At 41.1% G+C, this 20,870-nt stretch overlaps 3 protein-coding genes across 5 annotated transcripts; 2 read left to right on the forward strand and 1 right to left on the reverse strand.

Annotated features, from left to right (window-relative positions):
- Window positions 1-484: 484 nt before the first annotated feature.
- riox1 (ribosomal oxygenase 1) lies at window positions 485-6,573 on the forward strand (the record flags this gene model as incomplete). 3 transcript variants are annotated; one of them, XM_080514187.1, is made up of 15 exons in its annotated part: window positions 485-574; window positions 778-939; window positions 1,327-1,472; window positions 1,976-2,075; window positions 2,666-2,779; window positions 3,276-3,382; window positions 3,473-3,580; window positions 4,034-4,068; window positions 4,279-4,457; window positions 4,852-4,956; window positions 5,071-5,212; window positions 5,305-5,425; window positions 5,945-6,044; window positions 6,129-6,215; window positions 6,433-6,573. In XM_080514187.1, 15 exons carry the CDS (start codon window positions 485-487, stop codon window positions 6,490-6,492), a joined length of 1,656 nt encoding a protein of 551 aa, XP_080370313.1. In that variant the 3' UTR covers window positions 6,493-6,573. The 3 variants fall into 3 exon arrangements, with proteins under 3 accessions (XP_080370313.1, XP_080370311.1, XP_080370312.1); XM_080514185.1 differs by having other exon boundaries at window positions 5,945-6,215; XM_080514186.1 differs by having other exon boundaries at window positions 778-891; window positions 5,945-6,215.
- A 117-nt stretch (window positions 6,574-6,690) lies between these two features.
- On the reverse strand, window positions 6,691-8,928 carry ndufb1 (NADH:ubiquinone oxidoreductase subunit B1; the record flags this gene model as incomplete). The annotated part of the gene is given in 5 exon segments (XM_080514032.1): window positions 6,691-6,857; window positions 7,536-7,680; window positions 8,623-8,637; window positions 8,640-8,691; window positions 8,878-8,928. Coding segments are annotated over 5 exon segments (300 nt in total). The 3' UTR covers window positions 6,691-6,820.
- cpsf2 (cleavage and polyadenylation specific factor 2) lies at window positions 8,928-20,228 on the forward strand. Its single transcript, XM_080514504.1, has 15 exons — window positions 8,928-9,053; window positions 9,396-9,564; window positions 9,653-9,812; window positions 9,888-9,993; window positions 10,455-10,584; window positions 11,474-11,589; window positions 11,734-11,921; window positions 12,068-12,358; window positions 12,545-12,645; window positions 13,141-13,344; window positions 13,439-13,591; window positions 14,361-14,583; window positions 14,757-15,071; window positions 17,258-17,392; window positions 18,825-20,228. The coding sequence occupies exons 2-15, from the start codon at window positions 9,416-9,418 to the stop codon at window positions 18,915-18,917; spliced, it is 2,364 nt and encodes a 787-aa protein (XP_080370630.1). The 5' UTR covers window positions 8,928-9,053; window positions 9,396-9,415; the 3' UTR covers window positions 18,918-20,228.
- Window positions 20,229-20,870: the final 642 nt, after the last annotated feature.

The raw sequence follows: 20,870 nt of genomic DNA on the forward strand, positions 1-20,870 counted from the left end.
GCATCATGTGGCATGTCAGAGGATATGGTTTTGATAACTGAACATTTATGGCATTGGGTTGACCTCAATCGGATCAAAACTGACCACGTTATGATGAAAATACATTTTCAAGCTTTTTGTTTACTCCACCCTCTCAAAATCTAACGAAACCATCCTTGGATAAAGACCAATCATCCCAGAAGATTTCATGCAATTTCATTTGATTATTTTTGCCAAAAGTTGTTAAAAGTTGTTGGCAAGAACGCTGATTCTGATTGATATGACAACAACTTAACAATTCAACCACTCACGGGCATACATAAAGCTCATTACTGTGAATTTGCAAAGTTCTGCAAATATTCAGATGGTTATTTGACGTGTTGTATTTTGTATGTTGAGGGTTATAGTTTGCCTGCAATGTACGGTATGACACAGTAGGTGGCAGCGGTGAGTCTAATAGTGAACAAATATACTGCCGAAGAAGAGACTGATGACGTAGAGAAAGATGGAGAGGAAACACATGTCAGCTTTTGCTTTATATCAAACTGTTCCGAACACAAATATCTCCCCTCCTGCTAAGAAACCCGCTCTACCGGTAGGTTGCTAATAAGACTGTGTATTAAGATATGAATCGTGGTTCCTCTGGTGATGCACGCGTGTGTATATCGGCTGCACAGTGCTTTATTTGCACGTTGCTTTTTGTGAGCACAACCACACACTCCTTTAATTATTTCAATCACTTTAGTTATTTTGTTTCGTTAGGTTCATTGTAGTTACGTGAACTTATGTGCGCTGCAGGTTCCCGTTAAGAAGAAGAAGAAGAAGAAGACGACAAAGGCTACGGACAATGTGAATGCAGCTGCAAAGCTCAGAACACAAATGAAAGCTGAGAAGAAGAAGGTCAAAAAAAAGGTGCAGAAGGCTGCACAGAAAGAGCAGAGCAACCAGGCAGTCATAAATGTACGTAGCAGCACGTATAAAAAAAAAAAATTTTCCTCCCAAAGATGTATCAGTGGCTCGATTTTCATTAGAATTGGTGTAATTCTGGTTTTAGACCTGATATTCAACTACCACATGAACACAAATAGTTTACTAATATTACTAATTCAATATGGCAAGAATTAAAGGATTTCTTAATGACCAAAATCCAGATAAACTCCATGTATTTATTTTCAGTAGGCTTTGATTACCTTATGTATTTCATAATTGCTTTAGATTAAGATTTCTAATCGCCTTGTGAAGCACAGAATTGCCTTGTGTCTAAATGGTGATATGATATAGAAATGAATTTGCCATACCGAGAAATATTTTGCACAGAAGATTGATGTTTCTTTGCTTCATCGGCAGCTCCAGCAGGAGGAGTGTGTAAACGGAGATGCGGGGTATCTCCAGGATGTGCTTGCAAACCTGGCAGGAGTCAACAACAGCAGGGAGAGAGCCAGCAAGCTGTTTCAGTGGCTCATAGATCCCATTCCTGCCAAGACCTTCTTCAGGTACGTTCAAGTGTCGCTCTGCCGACATCAGACTGTGTGAGTCACCTTCACGAGATACAGCAAACAAACTCGTGAAGTTTTATCAAAATGTGTTAAAATGCACTGCTCAGATCAAAGAATGCTTTCAAGAATGGCTCGTGTAAATCACGACTTGAACAAACCCCAAAACAAATGAATTTGACTGTTTCCATTAATGTAGACACACAGGTTTTTAGTCATTTATTGCTTTGTTGCTATTGAATCAAGTCTTATAAATTATTTCATGTCTCCTTGTTTTATTTTGCCTTTCTTTTGGTTTTCAGGTTGTTTACCTCGCATTTGCAACATCTTCTAATGTTCTTTACCGCTTTACCGTTTAAGTACATTGTATGTCCTTATGAAGAAACTTGCCTTGTGGCAGAGATTACAGCTGCCAGTATCTCTTCCCTGCCATTTAAAACAAAATTGATGCCTTTTTTTTTTTAATTCATCAAGTGACGTTTATTCTTTCTAATTATCGACAGGGACATGTGGGAAAAGAAGCCAATTTTTGTTCAACGCAAAAATCCACATTATTATAAGGGATTGTTCTCCACAGCAGAGTTTGACCGTATACTGAGAGAGGTGAGCAACGTGAAACTTTGCAGAGATCTTTCCAGTTGGTTTAAATGAGTTGTTGTTAAATGTCTTCATTGTAACTGTTGAAAAATGACTTGAGACTGAACAGCTTATTTTTTTGAGACCAGATTTGAGAACTTGTTCTCTGTCACAGGTAATATCGGACAAAGCTTGATTTATTTTCCCCCTGAATGGTTGAACGTGATAACACACCTCTTTCAACCCTGAGACTGACGAGATTCATCTTGATTCTATGGCTGCAGAGTTGTCAAAAAATTAACAAGTCCTGCTTATTTTCCCCTGGATAATTTAAACTTCCTATTTCTTTGTTAAAAATGTGAGGCTAATCTTTTCTGTGATTGATTGGTTGTACTGCAGATAGCCTGGGATCCAGTGTAATAACTAACGCATGTACGAAAAGCTGTCTATCTCAGCCTTCTGGTCGTTTAAAAAAAAATAATTATTAATATCATAAATGTTTTAAGAGTGATGGTAATTATCAAGAGAAGTGCTATAGCTGTGATTAAAAGTCAGTTGAACTAAAAGAAAAAGTGAATGTTGCTCCTGACCTGCATGTTTGCATTGTGTAATTCAAGGAATACGTTCAGTTTGGAGTGAACCTGGATGTTACGAGTTACACTCAAGGCAGAAGAGAAACACACAATCCTTCAGGAAGAGCTCTGCCATTCACAGTGTGGGACTTCTATGAGGTAAACACTTTGCCATGAACAGAAATGAATATATAGCAACATTTTCTTTTTTTTTTTTAAATCAGTCTTTATTTACAGCCCATATTTCATTAAAAATGCAATGTAACACACACATACACGCACACACACACACACACAATCAAATCTCGGATACGAAGTTATCAAGGTCTTTAGCTTGATTATATTGATTATATATATAGGATTAATATTACATTTTATTAATCCTCCTTATTCATAGTTAATATGAACTGCACCTTCAGGAATACTGGCCTTCGGGAATATGTAAATTCTCCATAGAATCAAACACAGGTGAATTTTTCTGTGCTATCCACTGCTCTATCATGTCTTGTATCCTCCAGAACCTGTAACTAGTCATATGTGAATTCTTGAATTGAGCCACGCTTTTTGTCAGACGTTTTGTTGTGCTTCATGCATGGAAGGTATCGGCTCACCATCAGCACTAAGCTCCAGCCTTTTTCCTATCTCCCTTCACCAGAGTGGCTGCTCCCTCCGCATGCTCAATCCTCAGGCGTTCTCCTCCACTGTGTGGAACGTGTTGTCCATCCTCCAAGAGCAGTTTGGCAGCATGGCAGGAGCCAACGTGTGAGTGTTTCTGGGACCAGAATCTGTTACTGGAACCATCTTTGTTTGGGGGATTACATGCGTGCGTTTTGTTTTCCTCCCTTCATCCAGATATCTGACACCGGCCAGAACACAAGGCTTCGCTCCCCATTATGACGACATCGAAGCGTTTGTGGTGCAGCTGGAGGGGAAGAAGCACTGGAGAGTGTACACCCCGAGGTGACCACCTTTTCAGAAGACCGACGCTTGTTTAATATTAACACGGCAATAAAACTAGCTTGGCTTGTTTAATCAGATTGTATTGTTGATTAGATTTGGTCACCTTAGAGAGCAAGTGATTAGTTGCTGGTGAGGATAAATGATTGAAGAAAAACATATTTACAGTATTTGAGCTTCTTTTTATTAAATCGTAGAGTAATAGTGAGAAATGATACAAGTTCAGTTTTTTAACGATTTAACTAGAAATGGTGAAAAATGTGTGATTCTGGATAGTTTCACACCACCTTTCACTAGATTTGATATATCATTGGCATGATATTGTGTATTTTCATACTGACTTGAAAATCATTAAAAAAAACCCACCTTGGATTGCATTTTCAGTTGCCACGCATTTTTGTGATGGGATTCAAAGAGACAAACGCATAGTGAGGTTACTCTTTTGTCTTTTTTCAGGTCAGAGGATGAAGTCTTACCCGTGCTTTCAAGTCGTAAGTGGAACATTTTCTTTCTCACCGTTCTGTGAAAAAGGTTCTAGGCCAGTGTGGGGAAGTGACACTGTTTTCAACAAGATGTGTTTAAATATTTATTTTTATCACTTGGTGCAAACTAAAAAAAAAAAGCTGTGCTTTGAGCCCAGCAGGGTAATTCATTATCAGCAGACGCATCTTGGAGGTGACTGCTTCATGTTTCTCCTCCAGCAAACTTTGACCAGGCAGACATTGGGAAGCCGATCCTGGACGTGGTGCTGGAAGCCGGGGATCTCCTTTACTTTCCCCGTGGATTCATCCATCAGGGCAACTGTCTGCCTGACGCACACTCCCTACACGTCACCATCTCCTCTTACCAGAAGAACAGCTGGGGGGACCTCCTGCAGAAGGTGATAGTCAGTGAGATATGTTTGATATTTGCAGTGATAGGAATGTTAGAAATTCAAAGGAAGAAGGAAACTCACTCAATGATGGACACGATGAACTATCACATGGAGGGAAAAAACTCAACATAGGCTCAAACTGCCGATGAGACAAGGATGCTAACCACTACAATCCCTCTGTCTGTTTAATCATCAAAACTAAACTATTCATTGTAATTGAAACAATGGACCTGAGCAGGAGATGAAATACTACTGTGATGTGTGTTGATTGTGGAAATATTGGTTCTTCAGGGACTATTGATTACATGATATATGTTTAATCATGTACTGTACATGATTAAACATCCTACATGTCTTTGTGATTTTACATTTTCACATTGTTTCTGTCTTTTCCCCTCAGGTGGTTCCTGCTGCTTTAGAGATCGCCATGGAGGAGGATGTGGAGTTTAGACAAGGTTTACCTCTGGATTATCTCACGTATATGGGAGTGCAGAACTCTGATATGGTAAGTTTTTTTTTTTTTTTTTACTTGAATATACTGAGACTACTTGTGGCGAGAACACACATTCCCATGTTTTCATGAGTCTCTCTGTACTGACGGCGGTTGTTCTTATTGCAGGATGACCCACGCAGGGCAAAGTTCTTCTCTAAAATCGAGTCTCTGATGAAGAAACTGACCAATTACGCCCCGGTCGACGCTTCTGTAGATCAGAAAGCAAAGCATTTCCTCCATGACTGCCTGCCTCCTGTTCTCACTCCAGGTATGAGATAGGATCAAGGAAACTGCAGCAGTATAGCCTAAGATACAAGCTGTGTTTTACTATAACAAATTCATGTAATCCCCCCCCCACAGAGGAACAGGCCAGCAGTGTGCTCGGGGCACCAACCAGGTGGGAGGGTGGACGAGTTAAAGATGCGGGTATCCACATCACCACCCAGACCCAAGTCCGAGTCCTCCGTGCAGGCTGTGCCAGGTCAGTTCTTGGTAAAACTCCATGGAAAACATACAATGACGATAATACGGAGAGGGCTGTTTTGCCAGCTCGTTGGCAAAACCGTTTGACAGCCTGCATGTCCGATGGTATATTCTGTGATCCAAATGTTAAGACGACATTCTGCGTGCATCTCAGAACAGGAAACTGCCCCAGTGTGCATCCCACCTTCACCCATAGTAAGCTGGGATCGGCTGCAGTATCCCACAATGCTAAGTCGGTGCAGGAGATGGATGGATAAAATATGCATAAATTGAAATGAACACTTTTAATATGTGGTTGTGAATCATTTAACAGCGTGATGCTCCACCAGACATTTACTGCAGCGCTCCTCACGCCGCGCTCTTTTTCGGAGGCATTTTGCTGTCCAGCGTTTTTCAATTCATCCATTGATGTACTTATCAGTGCAGAACAACAAACCAAAAAAAAGTCAAAATTACATCAACCTGATGAACTGTTTTCAGGCTTTTTTCTTCGGTTCGTATTGTTTCTTTTCTTCAGGCTGTGCAGTGACGGAGATGCTGTGCATCTTTACTACACCACACACAACTCCAGAGTTTACCACAAAGAGGAGCTCAAGAGTTGTGAAATAAATCCAGAGGTACATATTGAAGCTTATGCATATCAAATTTCCTGTTGTGTATTCACTGTCTTAATGATGGTGTTTCTTTTTATCCCCTTTCAGCTCACAGATGCTGTGGAGTTTCTGATCCATTCATACCCTCATTTTGTGAAAGTAGAAAGCCTCCCCTGTGATTCTGTGCAGGACAGGGTAGGTTTATCCTTGCAGACAGTGCTTAAGCAAAAAGCCGCTGTCTTGTATTGAAAGGAGTGTATTTAAGGAATGTGCGTGACAATTGTCATTTTTCTCATTGTCCAAGCACCTATGTAAACATGTAATTTCAAAAACCTGTGTTTACTCATTTTTCAGCATGTTTGTCACATTTGTGTTTTAAGCTGATTCTCGTTTGGTTTCCTGTCTTCCTCAGATTGCTTTGGCTGAATTGCTTTTTGAGAATGGGATTATCCACACTGCAGAAGCGCCGTAGAAGCCCCAGATTCTTCAGTCACACTGGCTGCATGGACACATTCAAAACACCTTTGTCCTAAATGAAAGGGTGCAAAACACTGGGTGCTCTATGCATTGGCTGTGCTAGAAATGAAAACTGTCTGATCGACTTCATATAAACCTTTTTTTTTTTTCCAATTGTGTTGTGCTTCACAAAATCATTGTATAAAAAAAAACATTTGGATGAGAAAAGACATTTTATTATTGGTTGATACAACTCAAAAGCAGATGTACAGAAGTCTTTTTAAATATCGAGGACGATCCATCAATCAAACTACAGCAGGAGGACATTCAAAGGAATGGGTGGTCTACTTCCAGGTCACCTCCTCATTAGGCTTCAGCTCCCTATGGAAAAGCAAAATGAGATGTCTTAGAATAAAATAATCCTTTATTCTGGTGGATTAATTCATGAGTCCTCTTAATGTGAGCTCAATATCAGTGTAAATTGTCATACTTGACTTTCACAGCTTCTCCAACATCATAAGAATAGTAAACCTTTCATGCGATGATAATCTGAGTGGAGTTTGTTCTGGGCGGCTGTTGGTTGGAGCCATCGTCTTATAAAATCATTATCTTAAGTAAAAGTGACAATTTATAAGTGTGACGGAAACTTAAATGACATTATGTGGATTGGCTCTCATTGATTGGCCAGCTGAGGTGACAAAAGATTTTCATAATCCTTTGGGATAAGTTGGCTCAATTTAAAAACATCAAATCAACCTGTTTAACTCATTACGTGAGCAAAGCTAATAATTATTTGGAGTTTTTTTCCAAGCATCTATGGTTGATTTGATGATAAGAATACCAACATCAATTATTGCTTAGAAACATCAAAGTAAGTATCACATGAAAGACTTGCAAGTTACTTTTATAAAGGAAAAAAACAAAGAAATTATCAATGGTTCATTTTGGATCTACGCCGCTCCAGAGGTCGTGGACCGAGTAGATGCTGTTACATCTATGGCATCATCATAAATGTTGGACTTGTTTTGCTCTTAAACTATGACCAGTTGCTTTTCTTACCTTCTGTACAATACACTCTTGTTTCTGAACGCCGTCAGTTTCTGGTCCTGTTGTTTGTCAAAATACCATCCGATCACAAAGCCCATAGGCACCAGGAGGTAGGTCCAGTACTCTCTGGCGGCTCCTGCAAAGTTCACCATGGTTCCTGCTGAAAAAAGCAACAGACATTGACATAAATACTGATGCACCCTCTGTCATCTGAAAAAAAATGTGTTTAGGTTACACGGACATGTCACGACTGAAATCATAGTTCTGGGCATTTCTACTTCATATGACAGCTGCAATGCAACTATTCCAAAGTCCAGCAGCCGTTGTAAATATTTGCACAGCCAAGACGATTGAATATGTCCAGATTCATAGTTTGTTGAGAAACGTGATTTCAAAATATGCATTTTTAAAAAGAACTGTATTCCCTAAGACTATTACTAACACTATTGTGCCAATATATTACTTGTCAAAATGACTCGAATGACAGTCCTTAAAGATATATTTACATTAAAGTCATTAAGGAGTTTCACAAAACGAAATGTTTTCAGAAAAGGATGTACCACATGACTTATGTTGACTAATAACTTCTAAAGAATGATCAAAAAACGAGAAAAGAATTGCATAATAAAGACGAATCTTGCTATGCTTTTCAACACGATGGTTTCTCCAGATGACAACTCATCTTCAACGTGTGCTTAAACTAACAATCTGTTTTGAGGGGACAGTGGCAAACATAAAAATCATTGAAATGCAATTCCAAATTCAGTTGCAATGTTAATGTAAACATCACAGTATAGACACGGGGCTACACTAAATTAACAAGCACTTCCAAACAGTAGCCGTTCATCACTGAACACTGACACACACGATGACTTTTGATGATAGTGAGTCCAGATTCACATTTTTCCACACTCACTCTTCACTGCACAGCCAGAGCCTCGATGCTAAACTGTTAGCTTGCACCGCTTCAGCAATTATATCTTAATTTAAAGCGATTGATCATTTCAAATGGCTTTCGATGATTCAGTTCAATAAACACGTTATGGCACACTGACACAAGTCAGACAACAATACAACGAAGAAAAATGGAAAAGCTTACCTTTTGTTGACAGCTCGTTGCGGCCTTCAGCTCCTCATTCACTAAACGAAGGACATTGGACCGTACCAACTGTAAGAAAGAAGAAGTGGTGACTGGAGACTGAGTACAAAATTAATATTACGAGAAAAGCAGCTATGGTTCGTAATTGCGCTATTTGTAAAAATAAAAACATAATTCAGATGTATCGTATTAATTAAATCGTGTTTTAAAGGCTTACACGTTTGTATTTCTCTGCACAATATTTTTCAGTCACACTATACGTGGTATACTCCCACGACCTTTGACACGTGATGTAGCGGCAAACATGTCCGCCCTGAAAGTGTGTGTTCAAAGATGTTAGCCACAAATTGTCAATGTTGGACCTAAAGAAAACCATCTCAACTGTGTATCTATTCCAACGTTTATTAATTTGTCCTTTCATACATTTAATGGTACGTTCCACGTGCTTTTGTCTCCTATAATACGTCCAGAAGGTAGGGTGAATCTTGCATGCGAAGCTGACAGGGTAAGCTAGTTGTGGCTAGCAATCGTGTGTGTTTACTATTCACTATTCAGTTAAACTCACATTTAACGGAGTTTTGCGTTACAAGTCAGACATATAACGGCCCAGAGTTACTTCGCACCCAGCTTTGTTTTGCTCATTTAGTTGCTCTGAACTCGCTTTGTGCTCAGTTGGATTGGGACGCACAAAGAGCCGCACAGCTGCAGATCTCACTGCTTTTGTTTCGTGAGCAGACTTGGACTATACTTCACAAATTCAACCTTTCTTGCAGCGTAACAACTGAGGGGGAAAATGACGTCTATTATCAAGCTGACGGCCGTGTCTGGAGTCCAGGAGGAGTCCGCCCTGTGTTACCTGTTGCAGGTGGACGAGTTCCGCTTCCTCCTGGATTGCGGCTGGGACGAGAACTTTTCCATGGACATCATCGATGCCATGAAACGGTGGGTTTTCTATTCATCCTCTGGGTGCATCCGAGCTCTCCCTGTTCTACGAATTGAATGATGTGTGATGCTGTCTTTCTCACTCCAGGTACGTCCACCAGGTTGATGCTGTGCTTCTCTCACACCCTGACCCCATACATCTGGGAGCCTTGCCCTACGCAGTAGGCAAACTGGGGCTAAACTGCACTATCTATGCCACAATCCCAGTGTACAAGATGGGTCAGATGTTCATGTATGATCTATATCAGGTAAGAAACATGGCGAACAATGTTTGTTTTGTTGGTGGTTGCCTTCTCAAATATTGTGTTCTTTTGTCCCCTCAGTCTCGTAATAACAGTGAAGATTTTACACTGTTCACCCTCGATGATGTGGACTCTGCCTTTGACAAGATCCAACAGCTGAAATACTCACAGATTGTCAATTTGAAAGGTGAATGACTTTTAGACCATCTTAGACTAGACAAGACAAGTCTTGAGTCAGCATAATCAGGACACAAGAAAGAAAACAAAGCAAAATGAGTGCTCACTATTCCACATGGCAAACGAGACTTTAAAAAGCACAGTGTATTAGATTGGACATGTTCATTTTCTTTTACATTGCATTGAAAGCCACAACACCACCTGGATTTATGAATTAATCTCATTCCACTAAGAGATTAATTTGCTTGAATCTCTACCAGAAAACTTGTTTATTAGAACCTTCTGTTGTATGCAAATAACTTCCATGCTGATTCAATAAGTTTAAGCACTTTATTCAGACTAAACATGTTATAGTTCTCTCAAATGTCATGAAACCGTGTTGCAAAACTATGCCACGTGGCAGGCTTGAGTAGAAATATCAGTTTTATTTGCAATTCTATGTCTTGATTTTTTTTTTCTTTTACTCTACAGGAAAGGGACATGGTCTCTCCATCACTCCTCTTCCAGCTGGACACATGATTGGAGGCACGACCTGGAAAATTGTCAAGGATGGGGAGGAGGAGATCGTCTATGCTGTGGACTTCAACCACAAGCGAGAAATGTGAGTAGGAAGAAAGGTCACACTTGGAATATTTTCAGTATGCCTTTCTCCAGTTCAGGGCCGTGGTGTGTTGGGGCTCATCCCAACTATCTATGGGTGAAGGCAGGATTCACCCTGGGAAGGTCACGAACACATTCACACTCAGCCAATTTAGGGTTGTTGGAGTCTGAGACTCCTCCCAGTTCTTTAATTCTAAACTTGATGTAAAATGAAATGCCATTGCAATTACTATTTATTTATCAGATAGCCACATTATCCACTGTGTACACTTGAGAACCTGCACAGGAGTCCAGACATGTCTAGAGCGGTGACAAGACAACCTTCCGATCAGCTCCCCTCTCTTGTTCTGACATGAAATCTGACATTGACAGAAGTACAACATTTTTTTTTTTTAAAGAAGTGTGCATGTGTAGTCATTTACCTAAAAAAGCCAGCCATGCTCCTGCCTCTATCTCTGGATTTTGTCTCAATTTTGTCCACTCTCTCAACACTTTCTGACAACAGTTTCTGCAACTCAGCAATTTTAGCTCACAGCAATAATAGCTCTAGCAATATGGTTATGCCGTTCATCAAGCTCAAGTGTATTTTATTTTGGACTAAGTGAGGAAGTTGGTCTTACTTCACAAAACCCACAAACTTTCCGGTGATAAGTCCATACAAATTGGCCCAAACCCCAGACTCAAAATGGAGATATATACTGAACAAAACTATAAATGCAGCACTTTTGTTTTTGCTCCCATTTTTCATGAGCTGAACTCAAAGATGTAAAACATTTTGGGTGGGGGGGGGTCAGAAAACAAGCCAGTCTCAGGTGTGACCGCCATTTGCCTCCACACATGACATATGTTTTTAATCTTTGTTTCTGTTGTGCTATTCTTATCTGTTACAGCCACCTGAACGGTTGCACGTTGGAGAGCATCAGCCGCCCTTCTTTACTTATCACAGACTCCTTTAATGCAACATATGTCCAACCACGCCGCAAACAGAGAGATGAGCAGCTACTCAGTAAGCTAACTTCACAAGACTCTGCACTGCTAGTATCGAATAGCAGATTCAATTAATTCCAAACATACTGTTGTGATATCCTCTCCAGCCTTCCTTTATTTGTTTTTTTCCATAACGCCCATGTTTTTCCTTCTATTCTCAAAGCCAATGTCATGGAGACACTACGCGGTGATGGTAATGTCCTCATTGCCGTGGATACGGCTGGGCGTGTGTTGGAGCTGGCTCAGCTCCTGGACCAGATTTGGAGGACAAAGGACGCTGGGCTGGGAGCATACCCGCTCGCTCTGCTTAATAACGTCAGCTACAACGTGGTGGAGTTCTCCAAGTCCCAGGTGTCGTAAATCGTCACAAAACATTCTCTTTCACATTATCTCAGAAATCTCTATTCTGTCTGTTGGTATAAAGGATATGACACAGTCGATGTTGTTAATAGCTCGCCAACATCTGTCTTCTATTTTAACGCACTCATGTTCTTCAGGTGGAGTGGATGAGTGACAAGCTCATGAGGTGTTTTGAGGACAAGAGAAACAACCCCTTCCAGTTCCGACACCTCACCCTGTGCCACAGTCTGGCAGACTTGGCGCGGGTGCCGAGCCCCAAAGTGGTGCTGTGTAGCCAGCCGGACTTGGAGTCGGGATTCTCCCGAGAACTGTTCATCCAGTGGTGCCAAAACGCCAAAAACTCCATCATCCTGACCTACCGCACCACACCTGGCACCTTGGCCCGCTACCTCATCGACCACCCCACAGAAAAGATGCTGGATCTGGAGGTGAGGCCCTTCTTGGTTGTGTTGATTTGCCATGACAGAGATTTGAGATTTATTCTATCAAGCAGCCTTTGCCCCAGGGGGAAGCAACTCGTCTCTCACATTCAGACCCAGCTGAGGAACACAACAAAATGTGGCACTCTTGTCATTTGCACCTCATCCATGTTTCACTCTTTCTCATTATGACAGGTGAGGAAAAGAGTGAAACTCGAAGGCAAGGAGCTTGATGAATACCTCGAGAAGGACAAAATAAAGAAAGAAGCTGCAAAAAAGCTTGAACAAGCAAAAGAGTAAGTATAAATACAGTGATGGACAGGACGTAAAGAGTTGCATATCTTACCATGATGGAGCTTTATGTATATTAATGATGCACAGTTGATCCTCAAGCAAAATATTTTTTATATTCCTCGGTGTAAAACGACGTTTTGACATTTCTTTTCTCACTCTTGGTTTGCATTACTTTTTATTGGCATGATGGATTATTGACTGTATCTGTTGGTGCTCCTTTTCTATCAACTCCTCGTCCATTCATCTATTGATATATTTCATCTTGCTAAAACAAAGAATCAGGTACAAAGCCAACAGAAGGAAAAATCCTGCTCTGAACCCGAGATATAAAACAAGCTGTTTTAAATATTACATTTTAAATTGAAGCAGTCTCGTGACACTGTGAGGATAACATCATTATAGTGGACGACCTAGCAAACAAACTGCCTGTTATTAGTGTTAATTTAATTAATATACTACTTTTAACTCTCAAAATGGGGGTTTTTCTGGATTTTCAGGGTGGACGTGGATTCCAGTGATGAAAGTGACATGGATGACGATCTGGATCAGCCTGCTATCGTGAAAACTAAACACCACGACTTGATGATGAAGGGCGAGGGCAACCGCAAAGGCAGCTTCTTCAAACAGGCCAAAAAATCATATCCAATGTTCCCCACCCACGAGGAGAGGATCAAATGGGACGAGTACGGGGAAATCATCAGGTACGACTGTTAAATAATGACATCACGGAGTGCAGGGAGCCAGTTGTATTACACTCGCCACCTTTATTGATAAATCCACGCTGTGTTCTCAAAGGCTGGAAGAGTTTCTGGTTCCTGAACTTCAAGGCACAGAGGAGGAGAAGATCAAGCTGGAATCTGGGTTAACTAATGGAGATGAACCTATGGACCAGGATCTGTCTGTTGTCCCCACCAAGTGCATCTCAAGTATAGAAAATCTGGAAATCAGGTCAGTAAAAAAAAAAAAATCTGTGTCCCCCTTCTGCCAAAGGAATTCCAGCCCGAAGCTTGACAAACACTGCTTTTTTGGGGTATCTTCAAGCAAACCTGTTTGGCTTTAAGCTGGTGACTATTTAAGCTCTAGTCATAGAGCCTCTATAAACTTGATTACTGTTTTCCTGGAATTGCGTGATAGACGTGGGACATTTCAACATTTCAGTTTGAAAATAACCAAAAGATGTTAAATACTGAAACGTTATGGGACATCATTTCTCCACAGCTGTTCACTCTGGAGGGTTTATTCGGCTGTGAAATTAGCTTTTAAGGTTGGATATTTTAGTTCTTTCGTGGATGAACACACAATTTCCATCAAGCTCTACTGCATTACGGTTGTTTTATTTACAACGTGCTGCAACACCTAAACATAATTGAAATGCACCTTATAGTATGTTTGAGATGTTTTCTACTGTTCCAGATATTGTAGTGCACTGATGGCAGTACTCTCATGGGTAACCCTGCGGTATTTTCTCTGGTCCCTAGCCAGCAGTACAGTACAATACGCTGTCGTAGTTTGTTGGACGGCCTCCAAATGTTGAATGGATGTAAATGTTTTAAATATCAGGCTCAGTGATGCTGAAAAGGCTTATTGTCTTGTCAGCAAATCTCAACTGGATAAATTGCAGCTCTGTTAAGAAATCTTGCCATAAGTCATGGTTGACATCGTCTTGCTAATCAGCGCCAATGAAAAGACCTGGCCTCAACTTTTTGTTTCCTCACAGAGCAAGGATAACCTACATAGACTATGAAGGTCGATCGGATGGCGACTCCATCAAGAAGATCATTAATCAGATGAAGCCAAGACAGCTGGTCATCGTTCACGGGCCGCCCGAAGCCAGTCTGGACCTGGCCGAGTCCTGCAAGGCTTTCAGCAAAGACATCAAGGTGTACACGCCGAAACTACAGGAAACTGTGGACGCCACCAGTGAGACGCACATCTACCAGGTCAGCCTCTGTCAAAAACCGTTTTGCTTTATTTACAGTGAACTCGTGTGTTAAAGAAAATCGTGCGGCAAAAAAACAAAGAAAGAGAGAAATCACTGCATGAGTTCTGTAGGTTAACATTTCTAAAATTTCAATTCTGTACCATCATCCGATCTTTCTCTGCCTTGGTGAAGGTGCGGTTGAAAGACTCTTTGGTGAGCTCGCTGCAGTTCTGTAAGGCCAAAGACACGGAGCTGGCGTGGATCGACGGCGTGCTGGACATGCGCGTGGTGAAGGTGGACACCGGCGTGATGTTGGAGGAGGGCATGAAAGACGAGGCAGATGACAGCGAGATTCCAATGGACGTCACCTCCGACCTGGCCATCGACCACAACGCCACGGCTGTGGCGGCACAGCGCGCCATGAAGAATCTGTTCGGGGAGGACGAGAAGGAGCTGTCAGAGGAGAGCGACATCATTCCCACGCTGGAGCCGCTGCCTACAAATGAGGTAGGAAACCGCAAATTCACCGTGGGGAGAGATACTGCCCTAATTAATATTTGTTTAGACATCAATCTATTCATCTAATATACGGTTTCATCCAATTGAAAGACGCTGAAGCAGATTGAAGCTGGCTTTAGGTTAAAGGCTGGACAGTTACGGGGAAAATACAGAGAGACAGTCATCTGCTCACGTTAACATTTACGGGGTAATTTAGGGACTCGAATGAATGTTTTTGGACCCATGGAAAATGAAAACACTAAGAAATGCTGAGATCTGAACTGGTGATGATCTCTCTGTGAAGCAAGAGCAACAACTACGACACTACCATTCAGTACATAATTAGAAACAGTCACTGTTGCAGAATAATCGAACAAAAGAAGTACTTGTATCATACTATATAACATATACATAACTTTCCTCTCTCCTCCCCTCAGTGAAACTGTTAACTCATTAAAGCCAGTTTTTGAATTTGGTATTGGTTTCCACTGTAGAAAGATTGGAGTGGAATGTTTTGTTTAGGATGTTGACAAACATATCAGAGAGTTATTACAATAACATTGAATTTAGCTTTGAAAATGCATACACACACAATATGGAAGATTGTGACAGTCAATATAACAAAAACAAGATCACCTGAAAGTGAAGGAAAGACAACACTAACAATATACAAGTAGAAATATTCATCTTATAAATCCTCAGAAACTAAAGTAATGTTTTTACACACTGGGAACAGCTGAGAAATGACATTTCAGCCCAGAAACAGCCGCCATGTCTGCTGAAGGCTGAGTCGATTTGCATCTGCCCTTCCAATGCATTAAATACGGGCGCAGTCATAAACGACACAATCGCTTTCAAGCGTAGATAACATTGCATGTGGTAAATTAACAGATCATGCAAAATACTGAGAGGAGCCTATGCTAATGGTTTAGACACGCCTGATATTGCATATTATTCATGAATGCAAACGCACTAAATGGATAGTCGATGTTATTTTTGCCCACCTGTCACATACAATCCTCCATGTAGCCTGTAGAACAGCTCCCACATGTCTTATCAAGTTAGCATGTGTTTTTGCACACCACATACAGGTAAACCAGACCCGTAAATCAGCAGGTATTTGAAATGTATTCATTCGGAAATATGCTTGCAAATTGCACATCAGAAAATGGTAATATCATAACCCAGTCTGTGTCAAGCCACTGATACTGCACAAGTTACCTTGATGAGTGTGTTTTTGAAAGAAAGCTGCTTTCGTGACGTGACTTTATGCTCAACGTATCTCGCTCACCACCTGCTCTTGCTTTTTAAATGGATTCATGAATGGTGAATGGATTTTACTTATACAGTGCTTTCCCGCCGCTCGAGCAGTTCCCACAGCACTTTACATTGTTAATCACATTCACTCATTCACGTACACATTAACACACCAGTGGAGGCGGCTCCCATGCAAGGTGCTTCATCCATCCGTCCACTTTGGGTTGTTGCTCAAGGACACTTCAGCACGTGGACGGGGGAGATTGGGCATTGAACCTGCAGCCTTTGGATTGTGAGGCGACCGTTTTACCAACCGAGCCGCAGTCACCTGGTTGGTAGTTTAACCCTCTGGATTGTCTGAAGCTGGTTAAGATGGGACATTATGGCTGATTGTGTCAAACCGCAGGCTCATGGTTCAGTAAGATGTTCACTTTTATGTTTATTTTGCTTTCACTGAGTTTTAAAGCACTTTTACAGAAAGATCAGCCATCATCTGTCTCACCAAAGTGCCAAAATCATCGACACAAAGCAGCAGTGTGATATTGATGAGGCGTACCTCCCTCTGACTGACGTGGGTGCTTTGTTTTAATTCAGCTAAGAGGGATTTTGTGAGTGGATGCCTTACCTTTGCCACCACTCATTTTAAAATGTAACCTTATTTCAAGAGTGTCAGATCTTATGCAAATGACTTTGCCATTTGAGTCGGTATGAGGAGCAGATGACGTCTCAGACTGAGTAACTGCTGCTGCCAGTGGACCAAACCTATAATTGTCAAACCCTGAGGCAGTTTGATCAAGGTTAGATGCATCCTCTTGAGACTTTCAGTTCCAGCAGAAATGAATCGCTCCTGACACTATTCGTCCAAAAAGGTACACGAGAAGCTCCGGGAGTCCTCTGAGGAATAGTCTGACCAGCAGCCTCTTTCACTCCGTCTCCAGATTTCAGGGCACCAGTCGGTGTTCATCAACGAGCCCCGTCTGTCCGACTTCAAGCAGGTCCTGCTGAAAGAGGGCATCCAGGCGGAGTTCGTGGGAGGAGTGCTGGTCTGCAACAACATGGTGGCGGTCCGCAGGGTGAGTGTCCTTCCCTCTGCCTCACTGAGCACAGGCCATCCGTCAGCTCCCTGCAGAGCTGCTCTCTCTCAGCAGGGAAGGTGGCCAACACCGAATGTTACTCTGCTGGTTTTAGTCCATCCAACCATCTTCCATACAGCTTTATTCAAGTCAGGGTCAGGGGCCACTGGAATCAATCCAAGCGGACTTTCAGACATGGTGCACCCTGGACAGGTCGCCAGTCCATCACAGGTCAAAACTGAGACACACTCACATTCAGCCCTTGGGACATAGTCACCAATTAATTTCAAACTCAGGTTTTTCCTCTATGGGAGGAAACTAGCCAGAGAAAACTTACAGACATGGAAAACATGCAAACTCCACACAGATATATTATACAGGTTTATGACAGTCATAGAACACATGAATAAATGTCTTAACAGAGATTTTATATTGTTTATACAATCGAGAAATATGAGAAATGTGTAAACTGTTGACATTTTTAAGATATAGACCAGTAACTGTCCTAAATTCTTCATTTCTACACCTCCCAACAGATTTCTTCTACATCCGATAGACAGCATCTCAAGTGTTTAGTTTTTCACTTTTAGGCCTTTTTAATTTGGTGGTTAAAAATAAATTGTGCCAGGACGACCTCCCAATGTTGCCTTTTTTTAAGTTCTCAAGAATCTAAACGAGCATGTTATAGACATTTTGAATTGTTCCGATGAGAAATGCTAATATTAGAGGAGCTAAATAATTTTTACTTTGGTTCACTTTGGACAGACTCACTCTGGAGTCAAGATTCAGACAAACCGGTTTAAAAGGCTGTCGCAATCATATGTGGCTTTCCCACAGTGGTATTTTACTAGTATTTGAGAAAATCAGTTTGCATGTTCATACATGCACCTAAATGTTAAATTAAGTTCGAGTTAACATCTGAATTTATTCTTCAAGGTTTATTGACTTGCACACAATAAACTGAAAAATCTGCACTGAAGTGGAGCTTTAAACACAAAGAGAAACAAATGTGGCCTGCTTAAGTAGGATATAAAAACCCCAGTGGCAAATGAAAACATCTCACCTCAGATGAAAGACGCACCCTCAAAAAAAGAAAAGAGTCACAGGCAAAACTCAAACAACTCAAGGAAAAGCAAGCGGGAGCCGGGATACTAACAACAAACTGCATAATTGACAAGAACCTAAAATAGACACAACCCAGAAAATGAAATCAAAGAGAAGGGAGACTTTTAGAGGAGTGTGGATTTCTGTTTGTGCTATATAACTAGGAACTAGTGATGTGGATTAAAATGCCACTTTAATACAAGGCTCGGGTAAAAGAGCAGTTTATTTTCGAGGTCAGCAGGGTGCCCTACAAGACTTTTTAAAAGTGAATGATGCTCAAGATGACCCGTGCATCTTTGTTGTTTTTTTTTTTTTCTTTCTTTCCCAGACGGAGGCCGGACGCATCGGCTTGGAAGGCTGCCTGTGCGACGACTACTATAAGATCCGGGAGCTGCTGTATCAGCAGTACGCTGTAGTATAGCAGCAGAGCAGAGCAGAGCAGACCCCGGCAATACAGAGACAATCCTGTACAAGGACTTTACCCAGAAGAGAAGGGCCCTTCTGCCCCCCTGAGCTGCTCCAGCAGCACCACTGTAGACCTTGTTGTACATTTTTCCTTTTTTTAAAAAGAAAAAATTTTTTTCTGGTAGCCTCTTGTTTTAGTTGTTAATTTGCAATTTGCCCTGGACTGACCTCTGTGTCAACCTGACGTTCTCATGTTTCTGCACCTCCTCCCACCATACTGTCACCTACTTAATGACACTTTTACCTTTGCTAAGAGTAGTCTTTTTTTTTTTTTTGTCAACATTTGCTTTTAAAGGTCAGTCTCAGGGGTCATGAGTTGAGGTTCAGTCGATGTGACAGGAGGATCAAGCATCAAACACGAGCTGTGAATTAATGGCTCTCCGATGCGACTGAAATCAGTCTCTTGTTATCTGGCTCACTCACTGCTCTCTCGTGAATAGACATTCAACATCAGAGTAAGCACTAATTTTAGATAACGAACACTTATGAGTCACCCTTAGTCGTTTGCATCCATGCATGAAAGAAGGGAACATGTGATTTCAATTTAAAGGCGGATGTTAAAAATAGCATTATGTGGTAATTTTGGCTTGTTCACTTATCCATGTATTTCAAGAGTATTTCGGGATTCTGCACATTTTGGCGATTCTGAGACTCTGAAACAACCACTTGCATCAAGATGACATGAAGGCATAGGTGATGTGCGGTACGTAAGTCTGTCTTCTTTGTACAAGTGGAGAAGGACACACTGCAAGCAGAGCATCACGATCCTCTCTTGACCAACTAAGGACATTCCTTCTCTGCTGATGTGGAAACCAAGCAAATTGAGATTCTCCGCCCTCTTCACCTGTTGATCAAGTATGCATAGCAGAGTCATTTCAGAGTACTCAGTAGTTCTTTCTGAGTCTTTGTGATGTTGATGTCCAGATTCTGTAAAATGTTGAATTTCTTCTCTGTAATGTGCTTTACACTGAAACTTAAAGAAAACAACTTTTGACCATTTTCAGAAAAAAAACAAACTCTTTCTTTTCTCAACATAACTGTCACCTCTCCTACATATGGGACCAAACCATCAAAGCCTCGTCTCAATCTTTCTGACCGAAACATCCAACGCGAACTGTCCCTCCAATGGAACAAGTGAAAAACTCCTCATCCTCAGCTCTGGTCTCCCATTCAGCTTCCTGGTTTGTTTTTTTTGCTTGTTCCATTTTGTCTAAAGCCATAGCTGGTCTCACTGCTGTCCCAAGTTCAATCCCAAATGTTAAATGGATGTGTACCAGATAAATATGATTGTTGAAATACAAATTGTACTTTCATTTTGATTTGATCTTTCAAGATGTTTCAACTTCAATCATGAATTGTATCTTTAGGTGTCTAAAGCGTGTTGCTGGCAATCACAGTCTTTATATATATGACTGCAAAGGCAATTGGGGAAATATAAAGCGTTAGAAATATCACAAACTTCATCCATCCACCAATGTTGTATACTGCTCCATCCATCATAGGGGACTTGAGCCAATCCCAGCTGATTACGTGCAACATTAAAGTACAGCCTGATATGTTGCCAAACCACCAACGGCTTCAGTTCCCATCAATATATGACAATATTGAGGGGCCATCCAACAGATAACGTGACCTAGATTTGAAAAATCGAACAGAGCTGGATGTGTCACTTCTTGATTTGATATAAAACCATTTGTCCTCATTGGACCTTGAGTTTCTGGATGTTTTCACCTGCAGGATGTAACAACTCAAGCTGGAAGAAGCTTCAGAGACAGAATCACTGTTTACACATTTAAATCACTTATGGCACACATAACTCTCTTGAGATGTTAGTCATCATCTTTTCCATAAACAAATACACAAATAAGTAAATAGAATACATAAAATCTGTGGCTCACATATTAATATC

This window comes from Blennius ocellaris, assembly GCF_963422515.1.
Source record: "Blennius ocellaris genome assembly, chromosome: 18".
NCBI lineage: Eukaryota > Metazoa > Chordata > Actinopteri > Blenniiformes > Blenniidae > Blennius > Blennius ocellaris.